We start from the raw sequence: 26,619 nt of genomic DNA, 5'->3' as shown, positions 1-26,619 counted from the left end.
AATGCCGCTGTAAAATGTCTAACACGTCAATTAAATGACGAAACGATAATATGATCATAAGCTACACCTCCTAGAGGACCACGCTAGCTAATGCTTGTTCAGCAGTTTGTGAATTGTTTGTTCAGCAAAAATCAGAACGCATGTGTGAAAGATAAGAGTTGTAAAGTGCATAAAAGTTTGCTCCCGAGGGGGCGTGGCATGCAGTTGTACTGAGCCTTTGTCTTAGCTGCATCTTGCTGGCAATAAAAGTCTATCTTTACGGATCAGTTGTCTGGGCCTCCTTACTGACTAAAAAGAGACGGTTACATTAATATCAGTTTTGGGGAAAAGAACTATTTTGTTAGGAGGAAGTTTTTGTCTGCCCTTCCTTCCTGCCAGAAGAAAACTGCTTGTTTCAAGAAAGGGGAACCTTCCCATCAGGGATCTAGAGAGATAACTAAAGAGACTGTGTAAACTCAAGGAGATCCAGATCTGCTAACCCTAAGGGAGAGCAACATCAGTGGGGACACCCATCTGGTGTTTCACTACCCTGAAAAAAGAGAGAGAAGATTTACTCTCTGTGCCATAGACTCTGTAACATTCAGTTACAGTTTGAAAGGGGATTTTCCCATCTTAAAAGAGCCTGCCATCAGCGGCGGATTCAGGATGTCGGACTGGCCCAGGTATTCGCCACCCAGGCCAGCCCAGGACATATCACGTGGTCTGCCGAGCACAGCTCTGTCACAGCCGCACACGGCAGACCACATGACTGGAGCGATGGTCCACCGGAGGATGCCCAATCCCCCGATAGGCTAGGTGATACGTTCTAGCCCTGAACCGTAACAAATTCTTTTATGGCCCCACCCATGCCGGATAGGCACACAGGTGTGGGGTTACAAGAAACAAGCCTTCAGTTCTTGTTCCGTTGGTTTAGACAATTGTGAATGGGTAATAAACTATTATTAAAAGAAAGCTAAAGTAGTTTAGTTGTTGTTAGTCCACTTGAACGTATTAAGTTAAATAAAAAGGTATCGCCTTTTACATATATAGAGCAATAGCGATATAGTTTTTATTAACGTTTATTTCTGTGTAATTAAAATAAAGTTAGATTTGGAAGACATTCAAAAGTTCTGCAAAATGAAGCTTTTTATTAGCACAATTTTGGCTTCTATGTCGCCCAAACATGTTCGCATTCCCAAATCCTTTAGGCCCGACTTCATGAGGCCTACTGTTCAAATCGGAAGCCGAGAAGAGCAACGGCCTCGCTGATTGGCGCATTCCCAACGTGCCCGCCGCAGGATAAAAATCCCGGAGGGAGCGGCGGTGGGCCGCTGGCTTTGGTCGGCGCCCCTTCTTCCACTATGTACTCCCTCGTTCAGCTCGCCCTTCGCTGCCTCCGCTTCTTGCTGCCTTTCCCAGTGCAGGACCTTCTCTGGGCTGGGCAGCTGGCCAAGGCGCCACGGTCCAATCCTCGGGCTCGTAACAACGGGCGGGAGGCGGCAGCGGCACCTATAAGAGGCTGCTCCAGGCGGAAGGCGCAGTCGCTGCAGCGTGCGGCCGCCTTGCGGCGCCTCTGGCAGGCACTGCTGGCCCACAACCTGCGCTTGTACGGCCCCTGCTCCCGCGATCCCATGGAGATGGCGGCGAAGGACAGCCGCGAGGCGGAGGCGGCTGTCGCCGGCTCGGGCTGCCCAGCTCGACGCCTGGAGGAGCCCCGGGCTGCCGCCGCTCCCACCGCCGCCGCAATGCTCGTGGAGTCTGAGGCAGGCGGAGTGGGGAGTCCTCCCGAGGCGGAGCTGCGAGCCGCGGACGCCCAGGTGCAGATCACGGTAGCCATCCAAGCGGCGGAGGAAGAAGGCAACTCTGTGGAAAACCATCTGTCATATGCGGTGGAAGGGGGAAGCTGCAGCGAGGATGACTACGGTAGAAGCGATAGATACAGGTACGCTGCTCCTTCATGGCTTTATAATAGTAAGTCTGACTTTAGCCAGCTGCAGAATTTAAAAACAAAAAAGATCTGGGGGGAAAAATCAGGGCCTTTCATTCGCTGCGTTTAATACAACGGGACTGGTAGCTAGGACATGGACTTTCCAGGCGGCTTCTGTAGCTCCTTCGGACACGTCCGTCTCAATACGAAGCCCCCTTGGGCTGTCGGGGTCCGAAGGAAGCAGGCAGGGAGCGGAGACGGCGTGGCTGTCCTGTGAATGATGTGCGCTGAAAATCAGATATTGCATCAGTTCCTGCATCTTTTGGGTGAGGGCTTTCCAGGAAATCTGGGTTGGACTTGGCCGGCCGTCGGAAGAAGCATGTCTAGCATTCTGACCTAGGCTGAGCGTGTTGGGGTTTGTAGAGGATTCCAGACCCCCGTTGCCCTGATGAGGCATGGGGATCCTGTTTGACCCATTCTGCATTATAGTATCTATATAGGAATGAGGTAAATGGGGATCCCTGCTCTCGTCCCTCTGTTCCTCTAGTAGGTGGCATTCGTCACACAGGCATCGGTGGTTTGCTAATCGTGTATTAGGATTCTCCATTTCAAGAATACAGTGTCTTGGAGTTTTAAAACATTTTCTTTCCCATCAACAGACAGGGTCAGTAAAAAAAAATAAAAAAAAAAAAATATATATATATATATATATATATATATATATATATAGTTTTTTTTGGGGGGGGGGGAGAATGCCAGCCAAGCTTTGTCCTCGGCTCCCACTACCAGTTTCTTACCTGATGTTTACATGCATTCTTCACATAAATTGGTGTATATCTAGTTCTTTCAAGAAAAGCTTGATGTTAGAAAAACAAACATGGTGGTCAAGGAGAAAAAAACAAATCGGCATTCAAGGAAAACTAGGCACTTAGAGCAGTGCTTCTCAATCCAGTCCTCGGGGCACACCTAACCAGTTAGGTTTGTCTAGGGCACTCTTGCACTGTCCCTGATAGTATTATAAATAGAAGTGGCAGTTTTTTTATTTTCCCCAAGAATTTATCGGTGTTTATAACAAACAGGAGAGAATCATGTGAGGAGCGGGTAAGAGTAGTTTTTTTCTACCACTATTTCCCCAGGGAAAACATTAAAAACTGAAAACAAAGGTTCTTGGGTACTATGTATATATAGAGAAGCTCAAGTACCAAGAGATGTAATTGATCAAGAAAATGTGGCCTAAAGTTATAGAAACATTTTTTTTAATTGTTTGGATACCACTCACATGACAAAACAAGCTTCACAGCTCACCTTGATATGTTGTCTGTATATATTATGCCTATACCCTACAAAAAAAGAAGCCATTTGATGCAATGCAAGTATTAAGAGTACTCAGTAAACTTGGAGCTTGACGTACCCTGGCTTCTGAGTGAGGTTCATTCTTGTCATTGTATATCAAGACATCCTGAGATCACTTGGTCAAGCTTTATTAACAATACCTTCACCAAAATTAGCCCATCTAAGTTCAGTTAGGGAAAGATCATTATCTCTGGCTGGACCCAAAGTTTGGAATTCGCTGCCCCTTGCTATTCGAACAGAGGCAAATATAAATAGCTTTAAGAAGCAGATAAAAACTTGGCTATTTGAACAGGCTTTTATTCAAGCTAATTAATACCTATACACAGCTTTCCCTTACATGAATACTTATCATAATGTATATTTTATGACTAAAATAGGTTTAAGGCAGTTTTACTTCTATTAATTAGTGTTATTTAATTTTAGTTTTATGGATAAGTAATATTTGGGTTAAGGTTCTATGTAGTTTTGTTTTTTATTTTATATCTTTACTGATTAAGGGCATGTTATGTTTTAATGTAAGAGTGACAATTATGTTAATGAATGCTGAATTTTTTAATCATTGTAAACAAACATGAAATCAATATGTATGTCGGTATATAAAATTGATAAAATAAAAAAATAGACAAAATATAAATCCTGTATTTCCAGTTCTGTAGATCAATAATACACATCTCCATCTGGTGTCATCTAAGTAATACAAACTCTCTCCATGATCAGGCACATCATGAAATATAAAATCATGCCCCCCAAAAAACCTTACTATATATGTAGCAGAACTAACTCTCAGACTCCAAACAGCAACCATCATACCCCTGAAAAGGCAGCACTGCAATTTATACCAGGCCCTAGAATACCAATACACTACATGTTGGAAAACCTCAATGAACAAGACTGCTGTAGGATTTCTACAAGCTAACAAAATACCTCAGCTCATTCACGTGTACAGAACAGATGGATATAATCACCAGATTACACATGTGCAAAATCCCCAAGAAGCCAGTCTCTCTCTGTATAAACTTACATTTTATTAAAACTTAATTGCTTAACACAAAATGACCTAAGTGATGTACAGAAAAAACATTCAAACTCAGATCTGACATGCGTACACACTAATAAAACTGGGTAATAAGCTTCTCTTTCCTTTGTCACAGCAGCTGCCCCAATCAAAGAACAAGGGAGAGGAGTGGTGTTCCTACCCTCCCCCGTACTGTGGTCCTGCTCCCTTTCACATCACCACTCTCATACCTGCATGCTCTCACCAACAGCCTTCCCCCCCCCCCCCCAGCTTGCAAGCCTGTTAAATTCCTCCCAATCAACAAGCCTGGTAATCCCCTCCCTTTCCTGAGTCATGTCCTCCACTATTTTCTCTTTCAGCAAACTAATTCCCTCATGAGCCATGCAAGTCAGCTCAAAAGATCTGCTGAGCTACATATCTCGCAGAACTGCATGACATCGGGCAGATGGCCAGGGCAAAAAATTGGTCAGCCCAGGTGGACAATCCTGTTCTGATGCTTATGTTGACACAACTACTAATTTGCTAGCTCTTGATAGCCACCTATCATGGTCTGTTTTGATTAAATTTTGCCCCAGCTCTTGTTTACACTGACTGTCCAGTACATGGTGCTAGCTTTGTTGACCAATGTGAGCAATTACTGCATTACTCCTTTTGTTCTCACACACGTGTGTGTGTGTGTGACTTTTTATGCTTTAATGACTATTTTTCTAATCAGCACAATGGAAATGGTATCTGTTGCAATCCATACTTTGTTTTGGGCCCCTCTTCCTGGCTAAAAATAAGCCTAGCTCCCTTCTAAAAACTGATATCACAACAAGCCAGACTCTATGCAGTACAACAGGGGGGGGGGGAACAAATATCCATTATTCCTCATAACATCAAACAGTAAAGGAAGTATAAACAGTCCTAATAAAGAATTATTTTGAAACAGCTAAGTAGAACATTCAATTTAAAACTCTAAAAAAAATTTTTATTTCCCAGATGCCAGTAAACTATTTCAAAGCAGCCACAGAAAACAAATCATCCAATTTCCATACTGGGAGCACGTGACTTCCAGTCACCCTGAGACTGTTGTGGGGGAAGGGCATGCACAAATGCTCTCATACCCAGGTTCATTCTTGCATGTGCATGCTGTTTTGATTGCCAGCAGAATGGGCTCTGCCCCATGTAAGTGAGGTGTTTATAAATGCTGCTTAACTGCCTAATCAAAGTTAATGACTGGTTAAAGATTCAGCTGAAATAAATGCAAAAACTTGAGATGTGTGGGATGGCCATCTTAGTATTGGTGGGGACAGAGTTCGTCCTTGAAGGTAGAATTGTCGTACTGTGGTGTTGCTAAACAGCGCTCTATGGAACAACCCATTTCGGCTGTTGTAAAAGCCTCTTAACATGCAGAAAACAAGCCAGTTGCATCCATACCTGTCAAAGAACTGCCTTCAGTGATAAAGCAAGTGTTGGCAATCCAGGCTACTAGTTATCAGGGCTTACCTCAGACACATTCATTAGTTACAGCTCCTGTAAAATAGAGCAGATAGGTGGTTAGGTAAAGGGATCGTGTTTTTCCCATATTAGAGGAATTCCATTGGTTCCCAGGATCAAGTTCAAAATTCTTCAGTTTGTCTACAGATGCTTGAATTTGTCTGACCCATTACATTGGTATACAAACTTTTAAGTCTGCTTCAGCAATAAAATGTACCATTTATGATCATGTGCTGAAGCCAAATATTTATTTATTTATTTTATATACCGACATTCAATCGAGATATCACATCGGTTTCCAGGTAACTAAGAGAATAGGGCGAGTTCTGCCCTATTTTACATTATAACATGATAACAATATAACATGGTAACAATTATAACAGATACATGGAAAAATCAAATTATAGCATATAACATATATACAATATGACTTGTTGATAAAATAATTTAGGTAACAGGGTTGATTGGAGGGAGGGAGTGTCAGGGGAGGGAGGAAAGGAGGGAGAGATGTTTTCAAATATACAAATCAACTGGCTGCTGTTTTCTGAGACTTTTATATTTAACATCTTGTCTTTTGCATATAGAGTGTAGATAGTTTTAATCATTTTGTACACTTGTCTTTTTGTTTGGTTGCATATTTCACCTGTCCTGTTTATGTAATACTGTAAGAATTATAAAAAAAAACTTGACTACTTTGTGTATATACATACGAGGCTAAGTCAGTAAGTCACAAACATACATGGGATTAATATTCATGAAATTTATTTAAATGCAAAAGATTAATTATTACCTGTGAAATATATAGTATTTATTTATTTTTATTTAAGTTTTTGTATACAGACATTCGTTAAGAAAAACATCACATTGGTTTCCATACAACGTGAACATAGCCAACAGGGCTTTACAGTGTAACTAATAATAGAACTGGGGGGAGGGTAGCCAGGGTCTTTTGCTATACATACAGTAACATGAAATACACTTAAGTATATATATATACAAATTATATACAATAAGAATACAAGGAGGGATGGGGGCATTAATTACAGGAACTAAGGGTGGTGGATCTGGAGGGTGAGGGAAGGGGCTGGGAAAGTAGGGAGAGGGTGAAGAGGAGGACGGGGGGGGGGTGTGGGTGGGAGGCAGGACAGTGGGAGGGGGTGGGCTCATGCGTAGAACATAGTTACAAACAGTTTTTCTGGAAAAACCAAACTACTTTTCAATGTAATTGCCACGAACATTTATACATTTGTCCCAGCGTTTGAAAAATCCATCAAAACCTTCTGCGTAAAAGTCTTTTGGCTGGCATCGTAACCAGCGCTTCACCTCTTGTTCCACTTCTTCATCACTGGTGAAATGTTTACCACCGAGATGGCTTTTCAGTTTGCCAAACAAGTGAAAATCACTGGGTGCCAAATCCGGACAGTATGGTGGATGTTCAAGAACTTCACAGTGCAGGTTCGCAATTGTCTGACGAGTCTCATTCGAAGTGTGTGGTCTGGCATTATCGTGAAGAATCTGCAGAATTCCAGATCTGGGCGTTTTCTACGAATAGCTCCTTTAAGCTTTAATAGAGTAGCACAGTAGGAAGCCGAATTAACAGATTCACCACGCTTCTGAAAACTGGTTAAGAGTATCCCATCTCGGTCCCAAAACAGTCAACATCACCTTTCCTGCAGAAGGCACAAGCTTGAGCTTTCTCGGTGTCTGTGATTAGTGGATGCTTCCACTGCATGGAATCTCGTTCCGCTTCTGATTGATAGTGGTGCACCCACGACTCGTCACCAGTAACAATACGTGCCATCATTGATTCACCTTCGTTTGCATAACGGCAGAGATTTTCCAACAGACACCCATCCGGTTGTTCTTGTCTTCAGTCAGCTGTTTGGGAACCCATCTTGCACAGACTTTTTGCGAAAGTTCAGTGCATCATGCACTAAGGAATATGCTAATCCGTGAACACCCAACTTCTTTGGCAACTTCGTCAATTGTTACCCTCTGGTTAGCGCAAACCATCTCTTCAACCTGCTTCACAGTTGCCTCTGTCGCAATCTCTACAGGTCGACCAGGTCTGGTTTGTCGTTCACGTTGGCACGTCCTTGTGCAAATTTATCAGTCCAGTTATAAATTGCTTTACGCGAGAGACATTTCTCTCCATATACTGGATACATTTCTTTATGAATGTTTTTTGCCACTAAGCCCTTAGCCCATAAAAATTGGACAACAGCACGTTGTTCTTCAACCTTACAATCTGTCAACACGGCAGCCATTTTCCTTGTGTACACAGCCCCTGCGCATGCACAGTTTTTAAATAACTATTTATGTACACAAGCATTTCTAAGGTGCTGCCATCTATGGAATATGACAGTATTACAGATGTTTTATTACCTTAGTAGAGAGATTTATAACTTACTGACTTACCCTTGTCGTTTTAGTCCTTATTTAGTAGTTAGTTGGCTTGTCTCTTGAATTCATTAAATAGAACATCTCTTGTCTCTGTACAGCAATAGTCTGCAAACATAGATGGGCTCCATTTGACTTGATACTGTTTCCATTGCTGCAATGTCTGCGTGAAATCACGCTTCATGCTCACTGCTCTGCTGTTTGGCAAAAAAATCTAGATGCAAGTGCAAAAAATGCATCTTTATTGACAATTTGCAGCCAAGACTTTTGTATGCTTTGAGGTGGTTTTCCACCAACAACTTGTATGCCTCCATTTCTGAGAATTTACTGCTAACTGTAAGGCTTTCCATGTCCTTTTTTTTTTTTTTTCCTTGCCATGCAATACATGGTTAACTGCATCTCAAGAAGTTCACAAATCTGAGGGTCAACTGACAGCTTCCTTTATCTTAGCTTCACTTAACTTTGGAAATTTACCACGGAGGTACTTGAAGGCTGCTTTACCTTTTGTCCATAGCCTTGACAAAGTTCATCAGACCCAGCTTGATGTGTAAGGATGGTAAAATCCTTCCTTTAAACACCTTTCCTCCCAGGCTCCAATGACTGTTGCTGTTGTCAGTCTCTCTTGCATGACTACTCAATTTGCAGAGGAAACAGCAGTACAAACACTGCATGATTTCTAGGGCAATTTATTCAGAAAAATAATGCAAACTAAGTTTTGATATCACCATCCATGACTTCTAGGAATAAAATAACATGAATTGCAGTCATGGCTTTTTTTCTAGTTTGATTAGAGATCCTAAGCTTAAAGGTTGTATGTCTTAAACTAAAGCCACTCAATGATTTTAAGCATAGTTTCAGTGGCCCAGATTTAGAAAAGTTTGACTACATTTCATGTCAGAAGTATTTTGGCTGTAAGTAAATGTATGTTTACAGGAGCTGTTTTCATACAGGCCTTCAAGCCATGCCAGTCTCATCCATCTAGCATTTATTTACACTGCCCCAAGTGTATAGCATACAATACCTTCTAGTGGTCACATGGAAACTTTTTCCTATATCTAATTGGGCATTTTTTTCTGGAAATTTCATTGTATATTTGACTTTTATTGGTTTTAATTGTTCTAAGTAGTCGTATTGTCTTAACATTGTGAATGTTACATTGTAAACCACCCTGATCAACATTGTATGGTATGGTTATATAAAATCTTAAATATGGAGTTGTGCTTGGGAGGGTTAGCAGCAGGGTGGATAGGGTGAACAAAAGTTGGTTTGGTAAGGGTTGGATTTGTTTTCAACTTTAGGGGATTGAGGGGGAGGAGTTTGTAGCTTTTAATCTTGTAGTAACTGCTTTGTACTTCTGATTAAAAGCAGATAGTCTAAATGTCCTTCAGAATTTCAGAACACATTTTTAATTAAGATTCTGAAACTTTCATCTTGATGCACTGAATGTTTACATTTTTCTTTAATTTTGTGGTTTGATAACATAGTTGTGATTTGTTCCTGTATGGGGGTTTTTTTTTGTATTGGTGTTAGTACTACTTAATCCATTCATATTTTATATTTGTGTTGCGTTTTTAACTTGCCCGTTTTGGTCAAGCCTTCAAAAATCTCCTTGCCTGAGGCAGGTGGATTGTGATAACTTATGAGCAGGGTAGGACAGGGTCATAAGATGACAGCATCTTCAGCCCTGGGGAGGATTCTGAAAGGACTGCACAGGAATGGGAGGAGAGAGTGGAGAAGTACATGGCAAATACATTTCTTCTGTGGCAAGTAAGTCTTAGAGGAATCTTTGAATCCCTGCATCTGGTAATGTCCATGAATATCTGGCTAAGAAAAAAAAAAAAGCTAGTGTTGCAACACAATTCTCCCTCTTTGAGGGAGGGGGTTTTCTCCTAGTCCAGATGGACGCGCTGACATCCTACTTTCACATGAAACCACCTGTGAGTTTGTCCATAGGTTTTATTCTTTGACTTTCCAATTCCTCATAATTTCTGAATCTTTAGTTGGTACATAGTTGTATCAAGGTGTCAATTATAGCAGAAAATTAACTTAAGTCTTTCATAAGCAAGCTTGACAGTGTGTTCCTTGGTTTAAAATAGTCCCTTTCCTAGCGTGTAGCAGATGGACTCAAAACAAGTGGGATATAGTGTGCTCGTGCTAGCAGTTGGAGACTGATCAGGAAGTGTAGCAATTCAGTAATTTCCGTCTCCAAAGCAGTTTGGAGCTCCCTCACGCTCGCTGAGCGTGTTTCCAAATTCTACACGACTAAATTCATAGAAGACACCTACCTGAAGATGAGCCCCGCACTCCTGCGGTGATACCAGTCAGCCCCTCCCCCAGTTGAGTTTCCCGAGGCGATTTCAGTGGTCCCTTGGAGGTAAGTGCCTCGGTCCGGTGGCCGGCTCGCGGCAGGGACCTAGCCCCAGAGTGAGAAGGGCTTGGGCACGGCATAGAGGCAGCCTCGGTCCCGGCGTGGACTTGGCCCCCGAGTGAGACGAGTTCGGGTGCAGCCCAGAGGCAGCGGGTGCACTTCCTCGAGCGCGGCGGTGACGGTACTTACCCTCTCCCCCCCGCAGCCGGAGACCGCCCGGGTCGCAACCGGGAAGTGCCGAAGACGAGGAAAGGCATACATCTTTACTTGGTCTCCGAGGAAGTGAGGCTTTGCAGAGTCTGCCTAGGTGGCAATCCGCCACGGAGGTCGCCATTTTTCTGCCTGGTTTGTTAGGCACACGTTTATAGGCGCCCGCTGATAAGCGTCCGTTCCTAGACGCACATGGGAGCGTAAGAGAGCCCAGGCATCAGCGGAGCTGACCCCTCCAACATCAGGCATGAGCCTCTGCTCGGCATGCAACCTCAGAGCCACACAGAAGGAGGAAGCAGACTCCCTATTTGCCCAATGTGAAGAGGCCCTGGGAGTTCAGGCCAGGACCAGTCACAGCCCAGCGTACTTGCCAGTTCCTCAGGGAACACCCTGGACCCAGCTGGGGACCCAGAGGGACCTGGTACCCCTCAGACCAGATCCTGCTTCGCTCTCCTGGGTGGAATTATTCAAGGGGATTCATGCCTTTGTCTCAATGCAGGCTGCTCCCCGAGCGGGTCCATGCATACCGGATGACCCGGCCCCTGGACCCTCAAGGCCTAGGCACGGCCACGCGCCACCCGGGACCCCCACTTATGGGGATTCAGATTGCCCTGAGGAAGACGACGAGTCCCCCGAGGAGGGAGAACTTCCCTCGGGTGTTGAACCATATCGGACCATGAGGCGCTTCTTCGAGAGGGGATCTCCCAGGCCTGATCTCTCAATGCCTGTCGGAACTAGCTCTTCTGGGCCATGATGCCCCAGAGGAACCGAGAATGAACCCCCTGTTGGAGGGCCTGCGCCAAACGTCTCACCATTTTCCCCTCCTAGAAGTAGCTCAGCAGTTAATCGATCTGGAATGGAATATGCCAGAGGCCTCATTCAAAGGGGGTCGGGCCTTGGCTGGCATGTATCCCTTAGACCCGGCAACTAAGGAGAAGCTGGCGTGCCCCCAGGTAGACGCCATGGTTAGCGCAATTGTGAAGCGCACCACCATTCCGGTGGAGGGGGGGACGGCCCTCAAGGATACACATGACTGGCGCATGGACACCATTCTGAAACAAGCCTTTGAGGTGGCAGCCATGTCCTTACGGATTGCTGCACCGTGGTGACACGTTCCTGTTTATCACAGGCTAGGAGCAACACCCCGGGAGAAGAAATGGAATCAGCTCTCATATTCCTCACTGATGCAGCCTCCAACCTAGTCCGTACGGCAGCCAAGGGAGTGTCATCCTCAGTGGCGGCCAGGAGACAGCTCTGGTTACGTAATTGGTCGGCCGACTCCTCCAAGACGCGCCTCACGAATGCCCTTTGAGGGATCCCTCCTGTTCGGCAGTGACCTTGAGAAACTGGCCAATAAATGGGGCGCCTCTCCATTACCCCGTCTACCAGAAGACCGGTCAAGGAGGAACCAGCGCCCCTTCCCCAGGCCATCCAGTGGTAGAAACTCTCAGCGCTTCAACCCTTACAGGACTCGCTACCAAGCACCTCATTCGCAGGCCAGGAACCAGTCCTTTTGGCCTAAGCACAAGAGGGGAACCGGTTCGGGTCCCAGCCGTACCCCACGATGACAATCAGCCGACCCATCCAGGGGTCGCGGCCATAGGGGGCAGGCTGTCCCTCTTCTACCGCAGGTGGGTCGATTACCTCGGATCAGTGGGTCCTCTCCATCATCCGAGAGAGGTATTACCTGGATTTTCTTCGGCTTCCGCTGGACAGGTTTGTGGAATCTCCTTGTTCGCCCATCAAGAGGATGGCCCTAGATGTCACTTTGCAGAGGCTCCTGTCCCTAAAGGCCATAATCCCAGTGCCTACAAGGGAGATTAATTCTGGGCATTATTCCATTTATTTCATCGTGCCCAAGAAGGAGGGCACTTTCCGGCCCGTCCTGGACCTCAAGTCAGTCAACCGATACCTATGGGTCCCCAGCTTTCACATGGAAACTGAGGTCTGTCAAATTCAGTACAGCCAGGGGAGTTTCTCACATCCCTAGATCTGTCGGAAGCCTACCTGCATATCCCAATCCATCGGGATCATCAGCGCTATTTACGAGCTTTACCCTTCGGGTTAGCCACCGCGCCGCGGACCTTTACCAAGGTCATAATAGTAGTGGCAGCGTCCCTCAGGAAGGAGGGAATCCTCGTCCATCCCTACCTGGACAATTGGCTGATCTGGGCGAAGTCACCAGAGGAGAGCCGCCAGGCAACCAACAGAGTTATAGCTCTTCTGGAAAGCCTAGGATGGGTAGTACTCTTGAACAAGAGTTCCCTACAGCCTTCTCAGTCGCTGGAAAGCCTAGGAGTCCGATTCGACACCCAGGAAGACAAGGTCAGCCTGACCTCCAAGAGAAGATAAAGGCTCCGGAATCATCTAAAAGCCCTGCTGAGCGCCACCCGGCCCACAGCTTGGGATTACTTACAGGTCCTCGGCCTTATGGCATCCACTCTGGAAGTGATACCATGGGCGCGGGCTCATATAAGACCATTACAACACGCCCTCCTATCTCGGTGGAGCCCACGATCACAGAACTACACCACACACCTACCTCTACCAGCCAGAGTGCAGCATCAGATAAGGTGGTGGTTGCAGCCCGGCCACATGAGCCGGTCAAGAATGTCCTCCCCAACCTGGACCCTGCTCACTACGGATGCCAGCCTGAATGGATGGGGAGCACATTGCGAAGAACTCACCGCCCAAGGGCGGTGGAACAGAGAAGAGTCGGGTGGAACATCAACCAACTAGAGGCACGGGCAGTCAGGCTAGCGTGCCTGCGATTTTCCCACAGACTTCGCAACAGAGCGGTCAGTGATGTCAGACAATGCCACCACGGTGGCATACATCAACAGACAGGGCGGAACCAGAAGCCAACAGGTATCCTTAGAAATAGTCCCCCTGACGACTTGGGCGGAAGCAAATCTCCAGGACATATCCGCCGTCCACAACGCCGCGGCAGAGAGAGCCTACATCCAGGGGAATGGCAGCTGTCTCCCTCAGCTTTCCAGATGATTGTGGATCGGTGGGGGACGCCGGGCATGGACCTACTAGCGGACAGGTCCAACGCTCAAGTACCCAGTTATTTCAGCTGCAGGCAGGATCCTCTATCCCAGGGGATCGATGCCCTGGTACAGCCATGGCCTCAGGGGATCCTGCTATATGCCTTTCCTCCATGGCCCCTGTTGGGCGCCATTATACACAAGATTCAGTGGCACAGAGGCCTAGTTCTTCTAGTGGCACCGGACTGGCCAAGAAGACCCTGGTACGCAGACATGAGAAGACTACTGGCAGGGAATCCACTACCCCTGCCTCCACACAGGGACCTGCTGCGGCAAGGTCCCATCCTCCACGAGGATCCAGCTCAATTCTCTCTTATGGTCTGGCCCTTGAGAGGGCTAGATTGAAGAAACAAGGATACTCGGGGCCAGTAATAGATACCCTCCTCCGAGCACACAAGTTCTCCACATCACTAACATAAGGATCTGGAGAGTATTTGAAGCCTGGTGCGAAACTCACGGTACCAATCCACATGCCACTAAGATTCCTATCATTTTGGATTTCCTGCAAGATGGACTTCAGAAGGGTCTGTCCCTCAGTTCCATCAAAGTTCAAGTGGCAGCGCTATCCTGCTACGGTCCCCGGAGTGATGGCAACAGCATCGCCACACACCCAGACGTTTCACGTTTTCTGAAAGGAGTCCAACACATTCACCCGCCACTGAAGTGGCCGGTGCCCCTGTGGAACCTCAACCTAGTGTTGGAATTTCTAGCGGGATCCGCCTTCAGACCCCTTCGAGGCCTGTCTCTCCGTTTTGTTGACCTTGAAGATGGTGTTCTTGCTGGCTGTATATTCAGCACGCCGCATCTCAGAGCTACAAGCACTGTCCTGCCGTGATCCATTCCTCAGAATCACTCCAGAGGCTATCCATCTTCGCACGGTTCCTTCCTTCTTACCCAAAGTAGTCTCCCAATTTCACCTCAACCAAACCATATCCTTGCCAACCACGGAAGGTTTGAAGAAGTCAGAAGGTCAAATACTGCGTCATCTCGACATCTGCAGAATACTGGCCAGATACTTGGAAATGTCAGAAGCAGTACGAAAGACGGACCATCTGTTCGTCCTTCACAGCGGGAAGAAGCAAGGAGAAGAGGCCTCACGGCCAACCATCACCCACTGGATGAAAGAAGTTATCAAGGCAGCCTACGTAGAGGCGGGAAAACCACCATCTCTACGGGTCAAGGCTCATTCTACCAGAGCGCAAGCAGCCTCTTGGGCAGAAACTAGGATGCTGTCGCCTGCAGAGATATGTAAAGCGGCGACGTGGTCCTCCCTCCATACCTTCTCCAGGTTCTACCGTCTGGACGTTCAGGTCAGGGAGGACACAGCATTTGCAAGGGCAATCCTAAACGGACCTCTGGCAGCCTCCCGCCCAGTCCGTGAGTAGCTTTTGTACATCCCACTTGTTTTGAGTCCATCTGCTACACGCTAGGAAATGTTGAGATTACTTACCTGATAATCTCCTTTTCCTTAGTGTATGCAGATGGACTCAAAACAAGTGGGATATAATCTCAACATTTTAAAGGCTGAGGGCACCTTGTCTCATGTTTTTTGGACATGCCCCTCGGTTCATAACTTGGCGCAAGATTGTGGACTATATGGCAGATCTACTTGACTTGGTACTGCCTATTTCCCCCTTGTGGTTTTTATTCGGTTGTATTTCCCCAATAAGAGTTTGAGATCCTGGTTCTCGCTTGGTGGGGAAGAAAATTATACTGCTGTTTTGGAGGTCCACTGACGTACCATCCTTTTGGGCTTGGAGGAACCACTTACACGCTATGATGACATTGGAAAGCATGGCGGCGCAAGGCTCTCCATGTCGACACCGCCTGTTCTCAAGCATCTGGGGCCCTTACCTCGAACAGCTTACCCACCGTGCACGGAGTCTTGTTTTGAATGACTGAATGATGACACGCATACATTCATATGGTCCATTTCGGCGACCAAGCGAACATTGCCGCCTTATATCCGTCTGTTCTGTATCGTGATGGATTATAGGTGGGAGGGGGGGAGGGTTGGGATGGGATATCCGTTGGGGGAAACATTGCACTTGTTTGGGTTTGTTTGACTCAGGGAGGGATCTGAAACCACCCTCCTCTGAGAATGTGGTTTTTTTGTTTTTTTTGGAAAACCCAATAAAAATTGTTTAAACATAAAATAGTCCCTTTTTTATGCTGGGTTTTTTTTTTCTTCCTGAATAAGAAGCTTTACTTCTAAACCCCTTCCCCCCCCCCCCCCCTTTAACTTTCAAACTGTTTGCATTGGGACAGTTCTTGGGAACAATTTACACCAGTTAAGTGTATTTACTTTGGAACTTGCTGCAGGGAAAGTTGTACCTACACTTTTCATGGAAAATTACATAGTTTGAAAATAAGAGGTAGATAGCCATATAGAACAGCTAGTTAAGTTAGCCAGATATGGCTATTCAGTGGCACGCTCACATCATTGAATATATCCAGCTGTCTTAAAGCTAGCCGGTTAATGCAAACCGGCTAACTTTAGTAAAGCCCTATGGGCTGATCAGTGTTAGCTACATTTATATTTTATTTTATAACTTTTTTTTATACCAAAGTTCAGGTAACAGAATTACTTATCACTCCATAAGTTATGCAGTTAACTCTCTGGCTCGCTCTGAAATGCTTCCCACCCACTGACAGAATGCCTCAGTTTTTTTTTTTTTTTGTTTTTTGTGAAAGTCCCTTTCCAAAAGGCTTCCCATGATGAAAATGAAAGCTGACAATTCCTGGATTACCCAAGCCAACTCTTCCCGGTGTCCCGTGTCCCCCCCCCCCCCCCCCCCCCCCCCCCAAAGACCTGACTCCATGTAACTTCTAGCAGTAGCTTGATGCTGCAGGTCTCAGCCTCCAAAATGGGTGGTTAGTGCTAATACTAAGTCATTTAAATTACAATTACCCCTTTTGTACATGATATTTTCTCCCCAGAGTCCTTGCCACCCTCATAACATCGATGTTTATTCTCCTAGTTTATGGTTATACTTTGTTGCTTATTTTAACAGTTAATATGTTGTATTGTAAGGCGCTTTGAGTTATTGTTATCTGTAAACCGAGGTGATGTGCCGCGGTATATAAAAAATCCTTAAATTTGCCAGGATTTGAATTTGTGATCACTGACTAGATTCAGAAGGCCCCTTAGAACTGCTGTATCCGGCAATGCCTGTATACTGGCTGAATTTTCCCACTGTGTTTTTTGTTGGTGGTCTGCTTCCCAAATGGTCATCTGCCATGTGTAATCTAGAGAAACTAGTGTTGCCAATCCATAAGGGAGTTTATTTTCGAGATGCTTCTCTCTCCACTGGCTTGCAGTTCCTTGCCTTCCTCTAGGGTATGGCTCTTTACCATGTAGGGTCAGCCTTCAACTTTAAAGGCTATGTATGATGCTTATTAGTCCTTCATAAGCTGTTCTTGCCCATCAACTATGAATTACTATCTCTGTAACCTCTTCAGCAGAGGTTTTCCCCAAGGAGGAGAGCCTTTAGATCAAAGGCTTCCACAAAACTGCTCAAAATAGCTGGAGAACATTGCCTTATGTTGGAAAGGAGTATTCCTGTAACATATTTGAAATTCTATTTTGGAATTAGATGGCCTGATAAAGGCCTAAAAGTTGCCATGTTTAGTCTAATTAGCAGCATTTGTCAACAGCAACACTGTCAGTAATACAAGGCTTTAACAGAAGAACTTTCTGACCTAGGTGAGGTTTTTGAGGGCAGTTAATGACAGGCAACCTATCAAGCTTGAAGCCACTGGTTTACCCAACATTTTTAGCTTCCTTATTTCATTATAATCCTCCCTTCCCCCTATACATGCCAATTTATTAGAACAAAAGGATGCAGTTCAGACACCCCTTCCAAACAGGTTGTGTTTTTTTCCTTCAGCTTTTTAATGATGGCTTTAGAGAATTCTGAAGTGAATTCAGGTGGTTTTACATACCATATGGCCAGACCCCAAACCTCCATTTGGTGGCAAGCTTACCTTGTCTGGCTGTTGATGGTGGTGATAAATCTTAATTGAAAGAGCTTGCAATTTGGTTTGTGGGGAAGAGAGGGTAGGATGGACACTGTGTGTATTTCTTGTAAGCTGCTCAAAATCTTGGATGCAGCAGCATAAACATCTCTAAAGAAGAGCTAGTTGGCTACTACAAGGTCCATTGCCAATGGATAATCTCACGATTAGGAGGGGTTTTTTGGCCCTAAGCTTTGAGTTTTATATTGCATCTGTGGCAAAACATGCAAATCTGTCACTTGTTGGTACATGCCCCCTTGTTTTACTAAACATTTTTTATTGGGGGAAGTGGGCATGAGCAGATACTGAAGAGCTCTATAAGCTCTGATTATCTCTGTGCCCAACATGGGTGGATGAAATCCTACTATGGTAGAGACTGTTTTAGTTATTTTTTTCTCTTACCAGTCTGGACCTACTTTGGCCTTATGAGGTGTGGGCCTCTGTAGTATAAGCCTACACTACATTCATACCAATTTTATTTGGGGATGGGGTTTCTCTGTTCTTGAGCCTAGAAGATTGCTAGGGAAGTCATAAGTGAGCACTAGTCAAATTTCTTGCCAGTCTGGGGACCATGTAGCAAAAACATTCTTCCCCCCCCCCCTAACTTTCAGTATTGTACAGAACTGTTTACAAGAAGCTTCTCTCTATTACTCTGGAAATAATCTCCTATTGCTTGTATAGCAAAACCAAGCCTTTTATCACTTGTTCAATGTTTGAGGGTCATTTTCTACTTGTCTTTCAGTAGTATCGAAGCAATGTAATTCTTGGGAATCTTTGCTGGCTTAACACTGAAAGTATGAGATTCATGCTATGAAGATTGTTACCTTTCTGTGAATGAGATTAAAATGAAGCCAGGTCTTCACTCTTTAAAGTGGCCCATAGGATTGTATGCAATTTCACTGATGTCCATCTTTCCTTGTTCCAGTGGGACTGCGACTAGTGGAGGAGAAAATGATGCTGATGATTTGGACCAAGATTGGAAACCCCCTGATGAGGACCTTATACAGAAGCTCATAGCACAAATTGAGTATTACTTCTCTGACGAGAACTTGGAGAAAGATGCATTTCTATTAAAGCATGTGAGGAGAAACAAGATGGGATATGTCAGTGTTAAGCTACTGACATCATTCAAAAAGGTATTGTATTCAGGAAGCATTCTCTTCTTATAACCCTGACTTTGTCACTAGAAGCAAATGGTCAGCCAGTGTAGTTACATGATCATAACAGCATCGGTGAGATTTAAATCTTGTACAAACTAATAGGCAGAAGTCATTCAGCAGTAGAGCCGTGAGGAGCAGTCTGATTACCACATGCTTTGGAGGCATCAGGGAAGGTTGTAGAAAGTGACATTAGAATGCAACAGAGGAAGATAGCATTGAAGAGTTGAGTGGTACCTGGGTCGGAGGGGAAAGTAGTCTAAATGAGAATAGAGTAGTTTTCTGCTCACTTTTCTGAAAAAGCATGACTTAAGAACATAAGTGTCATGCTGAGCCAGGCATCCTGTCGGACAGTAGATCTATTTCTTGTCACTTACCCCCAGGGATAGTGATGTCTTTCTCTAGCCTACTTCCATAACGTTTTATGCACTTTCCCTTCAGGAACTTGTCCAAACCCTACTATGCTCTCGACTTGATCACATCCAGAGCATGATTGTGCATAGTGTGAAAGTACTTTCTACAATGTTTTAAATCTGCTGTTTGTTTCATGGAGTGTCTCCTTGTTTTAGTGTGTTTAAAGGATAAAATGTTACTCATTCACACAACTCCTTCTAATAAAGGTCTATCATGTCCCTGTTAACTGGTCTCTTACAATCTAAAGAGCTCCAACCTGTGTAGCATGTCATGGCTCATCCTCCCTTTCGTTGCTCTCATTTGTGACTTGCCATAAGTCAGCCAGGGGCTGGGCTGTAAATATAGCAGGAGAGCAGTAGCTATTTGAGGAGGGAGTGAAGTGTGATGGACCAACAGCTGGGGTTGGAGGCTAGGGTGCCACGAGATGGACATAGTACTCTTAGTGATGCTGTGGCTGATTTAGAAGGTGGTAAACATGATTTTGAAATTGGCATGAGTGGGATTCTGCAGGACAGGTGCAGAAGCATAAGCAAACTAGAAGTTAGGCAGGATTGGGGTTTGAGAGATTTTACAGTACCGAGGGATGGTACAAGTGTTCAAAGTAGAACATGAGATTATAGGAAAGGACAGCCTCCACAGCAGATTCTGATGGGGCTGTGGAGAACAGGAGAAAAGACAGAGGTCAATAGCTGGATCTTCTAGAGAGTGATTGAGATTGAGGGAAGCTGGTGGTAAGAATTGCTGGAGCCAGAGAGGAAAGGAGAGAAGGTCAAGGCAGTGAGAATAAGAGGCGAGTTGGCAAGACTGTGGCTGCCAGATTTGTCCTGGAGGACCCACCAGTTGGGTTTTCAGGATATCCACTATGAATGGGTACAATGTTGTATGCAACTTTACGGATGTACACAATGAACATGAATAATCTAAACTGGCTAGGAGTCCCCCAGGGCAGTAGTGGGAACACTGGGATAGGGCAAGGAGTCTCAAGACAGAAGAACTGTCTATATGGAAGTTAGCTCTCTAGAAAGAGGGAAGTGAGTTATAGTAGAAAATCTGTGAGGAAGGCTTCGTACCAGGTCTGTGTATGACTGTCCACAGAGGCAGTGATGACTGGATGCATGGATTCTTACCCAAATTGAGGAGGAGAGTCTAAATGTCTTCAGGGCTTAATTTGTAGGTTAAAAAGGAATAACTGTAGGGGGGTACGGACCAGGTATAAGAACATAAGAAATTGCCAAGCTGGGTCAGACCAAGGGTCCATCAAGCCCAGCATCCTGTTTCCAACAGAGGCCAAACCAGGCCACAAGAACCTGGCAATTATCCAAACACTAAGAAGATCCCATGCTACTGATGCAATTAATAGCAGTGGCTATTCCCTAAGTAAACATGATTAATAGCTGTTAATGGACTTCTCCTCCAATAACTTATCCAAACCTTTTTTGAACCCAGCTACACTAACTGCACTAACCACATCCTCTGGCAACAAACTCCAGAGCTTTGTGCGTTGAGTGAAAAAGAATTTTCTCTGATTAGTCTTAAATGTGCTACTTGCTAACTTCATGGAATGACACTTGCAAAGGAGTTGGGGCCAGGACTGATCACTCTCGCTCTCATCCTCTTTCCCCACCAGTGCTCAACTCCTATCTGTACAGCGCCCACTAAAAATGACTTACACAATCTGCTCTACTCCTCCTCCTCTTCAGGTCCTAGGAAGAAATTGGCAAAACACCATTCTTGCTTGATCTTTCAGAAACTTAAGCCCTGGACAACAGACACACAGATGCTGAATTAGCAAAAAATTGAAACTTGTGAGCCAGTAGCATGGTAGCCAGGGTTGAAGCCTTCATTTGCACCACTGCTCACAAATTTCACACTTGGGCTAATTCAACCTCTCTTTTGGTATCTGTTCTTTAGGCTGCAGGATCACACTCTCCCCTCCTGTTCTGTGCACAATTTGGAGGGGAATGGCTGAAATAGGGAGCACAATGGCTGCTCTCTTCTCTTTATACTTCCCTCTTTCCTACCAGCTGCCTGGAAAGGAGGGGCTGGAATGCCTGCTGTTCTGCCTCTTAAATCAGAAAAGAAATGGTGGAACTCAGTTCCCCACAAACTAAGCCCTGAACGTTGCTACCACTATCACACAACAAAGAACATCTATCTGATTTCTCTCCCCCCCCCCCCCCCCAAATTCTAACCCTCAATACCACTATGGGAATCATTAATCAATAAATAACATCCTATTCCCAACTGAATTACCAAATGATCTCAACACTTTCATTAATACATATATTCAAAAACATTTATTTTACAAGTATACAAACTGTTATATTGCACTTATCCCCACATACCTTGTACACATTATATAATTGTTACATATCATGTATCATAACACTGTCACAAACTTCTCAATAATTCAGACTTTTAACTTTTTTTTCAAACATTTTTAGCTTGCTACCATTATCACACTCATTTTGAGTGAGGTATGTGGAAGAAATTTTGCATGACAGAACTGCAGCTTGAGACCAGGTCTCTTCTAAAGCAAAAAAGGTGAATGAAACAGAACCCTCCTTACATACAGCTCTTTCCAATTACCGCACTTCAGATGCATGACTCTGCACTTCTTGGCCAAGCCTTTTGATCACTTTTCAAGCTTTCTTAAATCACTCTTCATTCTCTACTCCTTCAGGAGTATCCACTTCTGCAGATCTTGGTATCATCTGCAAATAGACAAACTTTACTTTCTATCCCTTCTGTAATGTCACTCTCAAAGATATATTGAACAGAACCACTCCCTGTGGCACTCCTTAACAAGGTTCTCCCTTTGGCATATGTTCTCTTTACCGTTACAAGACCTCTCCTGTCAGTCAACCAGTTTGTAGTCCAGTCCACCAACTTGGTGCAGAGTTCCAAGCTTCTCATTCTATTTACGAGCCTCCTATGTGGGATCATATCAAAAACATTGCTGAAATCCAAGTAAATCATATCAAACACTCTCTCTTCCTCTATCAAATTCTCTAATCGCCCAATCAAAATAAACTTTTTTTTTTTTTCATCTTGACAGAACCTTCCCCTGGTGTTTCCATGCTGCCTCGGGATTGTAGATAGCCTGAAGGAAAGGATAGTGAACTAACCTGCTTGTAGTTACCAGTCTTCTCTGCTCCCACTCTTGTGAAGCAGGACCATCTCCACTCTTCAATCTCATGGCACCACTCCCATTTCCATGGATCTACTGAACTGTTTGTTTTTAATTTTTATATACTGACATTCTTACATCCGATGTAAATCATACCGGTTTACATTAAACAGAATAGCAGGAAATAAATTTCCATAGTCTAATACAATGAACATTTCTAATTAAAATTGTTAACAAGCGAAAAGAAAAGGTAAAGAATTGGAATAAAGGTTAAATTACAGAAAAATATAAAAGGTGTTTGGTTTTTTTAGAAGCACAAGGGTTGCACGAAGGGCTGCACAAAGGGGAGAGCCCCTTTGTCACGGCGCCTGATGGTGAAGCGCTCTTCAACCGTCGCTGGGGCTCCCAGTGATGTCGGGGGGGGCGTGGTCACACATCGCAGTCATTCATTTCCCTCACCTCCTGCTGTTGGTTCCATATCTTTTTTCCCCCTGCCATTCAGTTTGGTGTTTCAGTTCTCGCGGGGGCCCAGGATGGAGGGTGGCCTCCCCGCTCGCCGGCGCCTGTTCTTTCAGCAGACCCACCAGCATTTCTCTGAGCTCCCTTAGTATCCTGGGATGTGCCTCATCTGGCCCCATGGCCTGGTCCACTTCCAGTTTTCCTACTCTTCTATATATTCTCTTCTGTAAAGGGGCTTGGTGGACGAAACTCCAATCTTCAGTCTTTTCAACCAGCAATAGTCCTTCTCTAGTGTTTTCTTCAGTGAATACTGAATTGAAGTATTTCTACCATTTCTTTGTCTCTCACCACACAGTGCTCCTGGTCACCTTTCAATTTCACTATACCACTTCGGGTCTCCCTTCTTTGATATATCTGAAAAATGTTTTCACCTCACTTTACCTCTTTGACTTGATCTGTTTGTCTCCCTCAGTTTCAGCAGGTATTCTTCCCTGTGGGATTCTTTATCCTTGAACGCTGTTCTTTGCCTTTATTTCAGCCACCTCCCCTGAGAACCAGATGTAATAGCTCCTTTTGAATTTGGCCCACTGTTCCACCTCACCCATCTTCTCCCAGTCTTTTAGCTCTTCCTCCAGGAACATCCCCCATTTTGATGGTTTATTTTTGAAATTGAAAATTTGGGTCATCTTGTAACTTGTTTGTGCTATCAAATCATATATCTGATTACTGGTGCTCAGGTGGGTACTTATTAGTGCCCCAAGGAGTGTCAAGGTGTGCAAATATTATGCTCAGAAAAAAAAATATTTTTAAACCAATTTTTGAGCACCAGTATTAGTGTTGCATCTCTGTATATAGCACAGAAATATTTGAGTGACCATGTAAAACCTGTGAGTGATGCTCCAAAATATCAGCAGTCGCTCATGCACTCAGCTTAGAGAACTATAGTATCTATGCAGACAGTGCTCAAAAATGGGGATAAAGTCTCTAAGTTGAGTATTGCACCTTACTTCATGGGTTCCATTACTATTTATTTGAGCAGAACCCGTTGAAGGGCATCTACTATCTTGTAGATTCCATGGAAGGGATACTCCAGTTTTCATCCAGCAGATTAAAATCTCCAAGCAACTCTTCTCCCTTTTCTATCTTTTGGATGTCTTCAACCAGATTTCTGTCCAGCTCTTCTGCCTGAATCAGAGGCCTATAGACCACACAGATAAAAAGGAAGATGGTGCTTCCATTTATAGGACAGCCCATAATGCTTCTTCCCTACCCCATGTGTCTTGTATTTCTATTACTCAGCTATTGTTTGACATGACATACGCTGCTACTCCCTCCTTTCCTGGCCTCAAGTTGTAGCCAGATACTGCCGTATCCCAATCAATCTCATTGGCCGCCTTCTGCCACGCCTAGTTTTAAATGCTGACAATGTATGATCTGAATTTCTCACTTAGCATCCTCTTTCCTGCCAAGGACAAATGTAGACCATCCTTATCCTATAACCTTTTACTGCTCCATACGCAGCCCCAGCCTCAGTGTATTGAACAAAATGACTGGAAAATCTAGTTATAGAAATAAGGAAAGTGTTCATTGTCTGTCTACAATTACTTCCCCCATTATATTCCTGAATTTGTTTTAATTAAATTCCCATACTTGCATTAGCAAGGCAACTGACTTGAGTATAGAACTTTGAGATCTGAGTCTATGCGATGGTTTTGCTTTTTGTCTTTAAGGTAAAACATCTTACTCGGGACTGGAGGACCACAGCCTATGCTATGAAGTACTCTAACATTCTTGAGCTGAATGAAGAAGGCAGAAAGATTAGAAGAAAGGACCCAGTTCCAGTGTTCCCTAGTGAAAATCTCCCTAGCAAAATGCTGCTAATTTATGATCTTCACTTGTTGCCAGATCTACAGTCTGTGAATGAGGAACAGAAAAATGGAGGTGTGCAAGAGAAACTTTTTGAACATCTTCTAAAGCTCTTCAGAAGTTTTGGTGTTATCTCATCTCTTCGTATTCTTAAGCCTGGCAGAGATCTTCCCCCTGATGTCAAGAGATTCAGCAGCAGATATGCTCAAATTGGAACAAAAGAATGTGCAGTGGTGGAATTTGAAGAGGTTGAAGCTGCAATAAAAGCCCATGAATCCATGGCCAGTGAAAAAGAGAATGAGACTGGCATGAAGGTTGTCCTAATAGGCATGAAACCTCCAAAGAAAAAAGTCCCAAAAGATAAGAACCATGACGAAGATCCCAGCAAGAACCTGCGCAAAAATAAATCCCTCAATAAGAGGGTTGAAGAACTCCAATATATTGGTGACGAGTCTCCAGTATACAGTTCTTCTGATCCAGATAGCAATCCCACATCCCCCATGATGGGTCGGAAATATACAACTGCTAATAAGCTGAGCCCTTCCACCTATCAGAACAACCACTTGAGCCCTAACAATTCACCTAGAGTGAGCCCCTGGAACAGCCCATCTGTGCAACATAAAGCTATAAAGAAATCTCCACTTGCCGAAGATGATGCAAGTCCTCAGTTAGTGAGGAAAGGCACAGACTACTCTTCAGACAGCAGCATCACTCCCTCTGGTAGTCCATGGGTACAAAGGAGGCGGGCTCAGACTGTAACATATGAGAGAAGTCCAGCTGGTAGCCCCATGCTAGGGCGGAAAATACAGAATGCTGATGGATTACCTCCAGGAGTAGTGAGGTTACCCAAAGGTCCTGATGGTACAAAAGGTTTCCATAATGGAAGAGAGAGGAACAAGCCAACATAGAATCTATAATAGTGTTTTAATATTACTGTAGAGCACTAATTTACTTCTGCCTTGTGAAGAGTGGAATTTTTTTGACTGAATTTAAGTCTATTTAATTTTTTAATGTTTTTGTTTATAAACAACTCTTAATGTGTATATCTGTATCATTACACCATGAGCTTTTATTTTTAGCTCAAAGAACCCCTTGTTTTCAACTTACATTTACTGTAGAGGTGGCAGAAAACATCTTAAATCTAAAACCATTTCAGGACTGTAGCTGGGTCTTAGATGTTAATGGTAGCTCTTGTGGTTTTTTAAACAGCAGTACTACCTTGCTGGACACCCAAGATCCTGAACATTGTCTGCCTTCTATGGCTTGAAGAGTGCTGGAAAGCTTGAATAGAGTTGATGTCTTTTGGGTACTAGTTGTCCTGTGCTTCCAACACCACAACTAAAACACAAACTATGTATATATTGTGTGTAAAGTTTAAAAAAAAAACCCCAAAAAAAAAAACCTAGGCAGTAGGATGTGTGGTGTGGCTTTTTTCTTTAAGTCCTTGTTACAGGCACATGTGATAATCCAATGTCTGTTTTCTTTAAGGTAAATCAAAATGGCTTTTTCTGTAGTAAGTAGCTAGCATTCAGACGGATGAAGTTAGGAGCTCTAGTACTAATCAAAGGGTGGTAAGTACTTAACCAAACTTTTTTAGGGATAGGGCTTTTACCCTTATCTACTGAGGCTATGCACTAGTGTGAAGTTGAAAATGTAAGAGGCAGTAGTTTTTTAGCCCTGTCAGCGTGTACTTAACAGCAGTGGCTCTGGCTTTCATGATCTCTAAAAGTAGAGACATTGACTACGGTCAAAAGCCACCCACCTGTCAACCACAGCTGCACTGTTGTGTTCTGTC

At 44.3% G+C, this 26,619-nt stretch overlaps 1 protein-coding gene across 1 annotated transcript; it reads left to right on the top strand.

Moving 5' to 3' along the window:
* Nucleotides 1-1,253: 1,253 nt before the first annotated feature.
* On the top strand, nt 1,254-26,236 carry LARP6 (La ribonucleoprotein domain family member 6). Its single transcript, XM_029575393.1, has 3 exons — nt 1,254-1,921; nt 18,724-18,934; nt 24,689-26,236. Exons 1-3 carry the CDS (start codon nt 1,341-1,343, stop codon nt 25,730-25,732), a joined length of 1,836 nt encoding a protein of 611 aa, XP_029431253.1. The 5' UTR covers nt 1,254-1,340; the 3' UTR covers nt 25,733-26,236.
* Nucleotides 26,237-26,619: the final 383 nt, after the last annotated feature.

Source organism: Rhinatrema bivittatum, chromosome 13, assembly GCF_901001135.1.
Source record: "Rhinatrema bivittatum chromosome 13, aRhiBiv1.1, whole genome shotgun sequence".
In the NCBI taxonomy this organism is placed as follows: Eukaryota; Metazoa; Chordata; class Amphibia; order Gymnophiona; family Rhinatrematidae; genus Rhinatrema; species Rhinatrema bivittatum.
This window is presented reverse-complemented; position numbering and strand designations above follow the sequence as displayed.

What these genes read in the sequence shown, in the direction of transcription:
- LARP6 (XM_029575393.1), top strand. Translation starts at nt 1,341, where the DNA reads ATGTACTCCCTCGTTCAGCTCGCCCTTCGCTGCCTCCGCTTCTTGCTG. An exon ending in GGTAGAAGCGATAGATACAG is followed by an intron (nt 1,922 to 18,723) that starts GTACGCTGCTCC and finishes TCCTTGTTCCAG; the next exon opens with TGGGACTGCGACTAGTGGAG. An exon ending in TACTGACATCATTCAAAAAG is followed by an intron (nt 18,935 to 24,688) that starts GTATTGTATTCA and finishes TTTGTCTTTAAG; the next exon opens with GTAAAACATCTTACTCGGGA.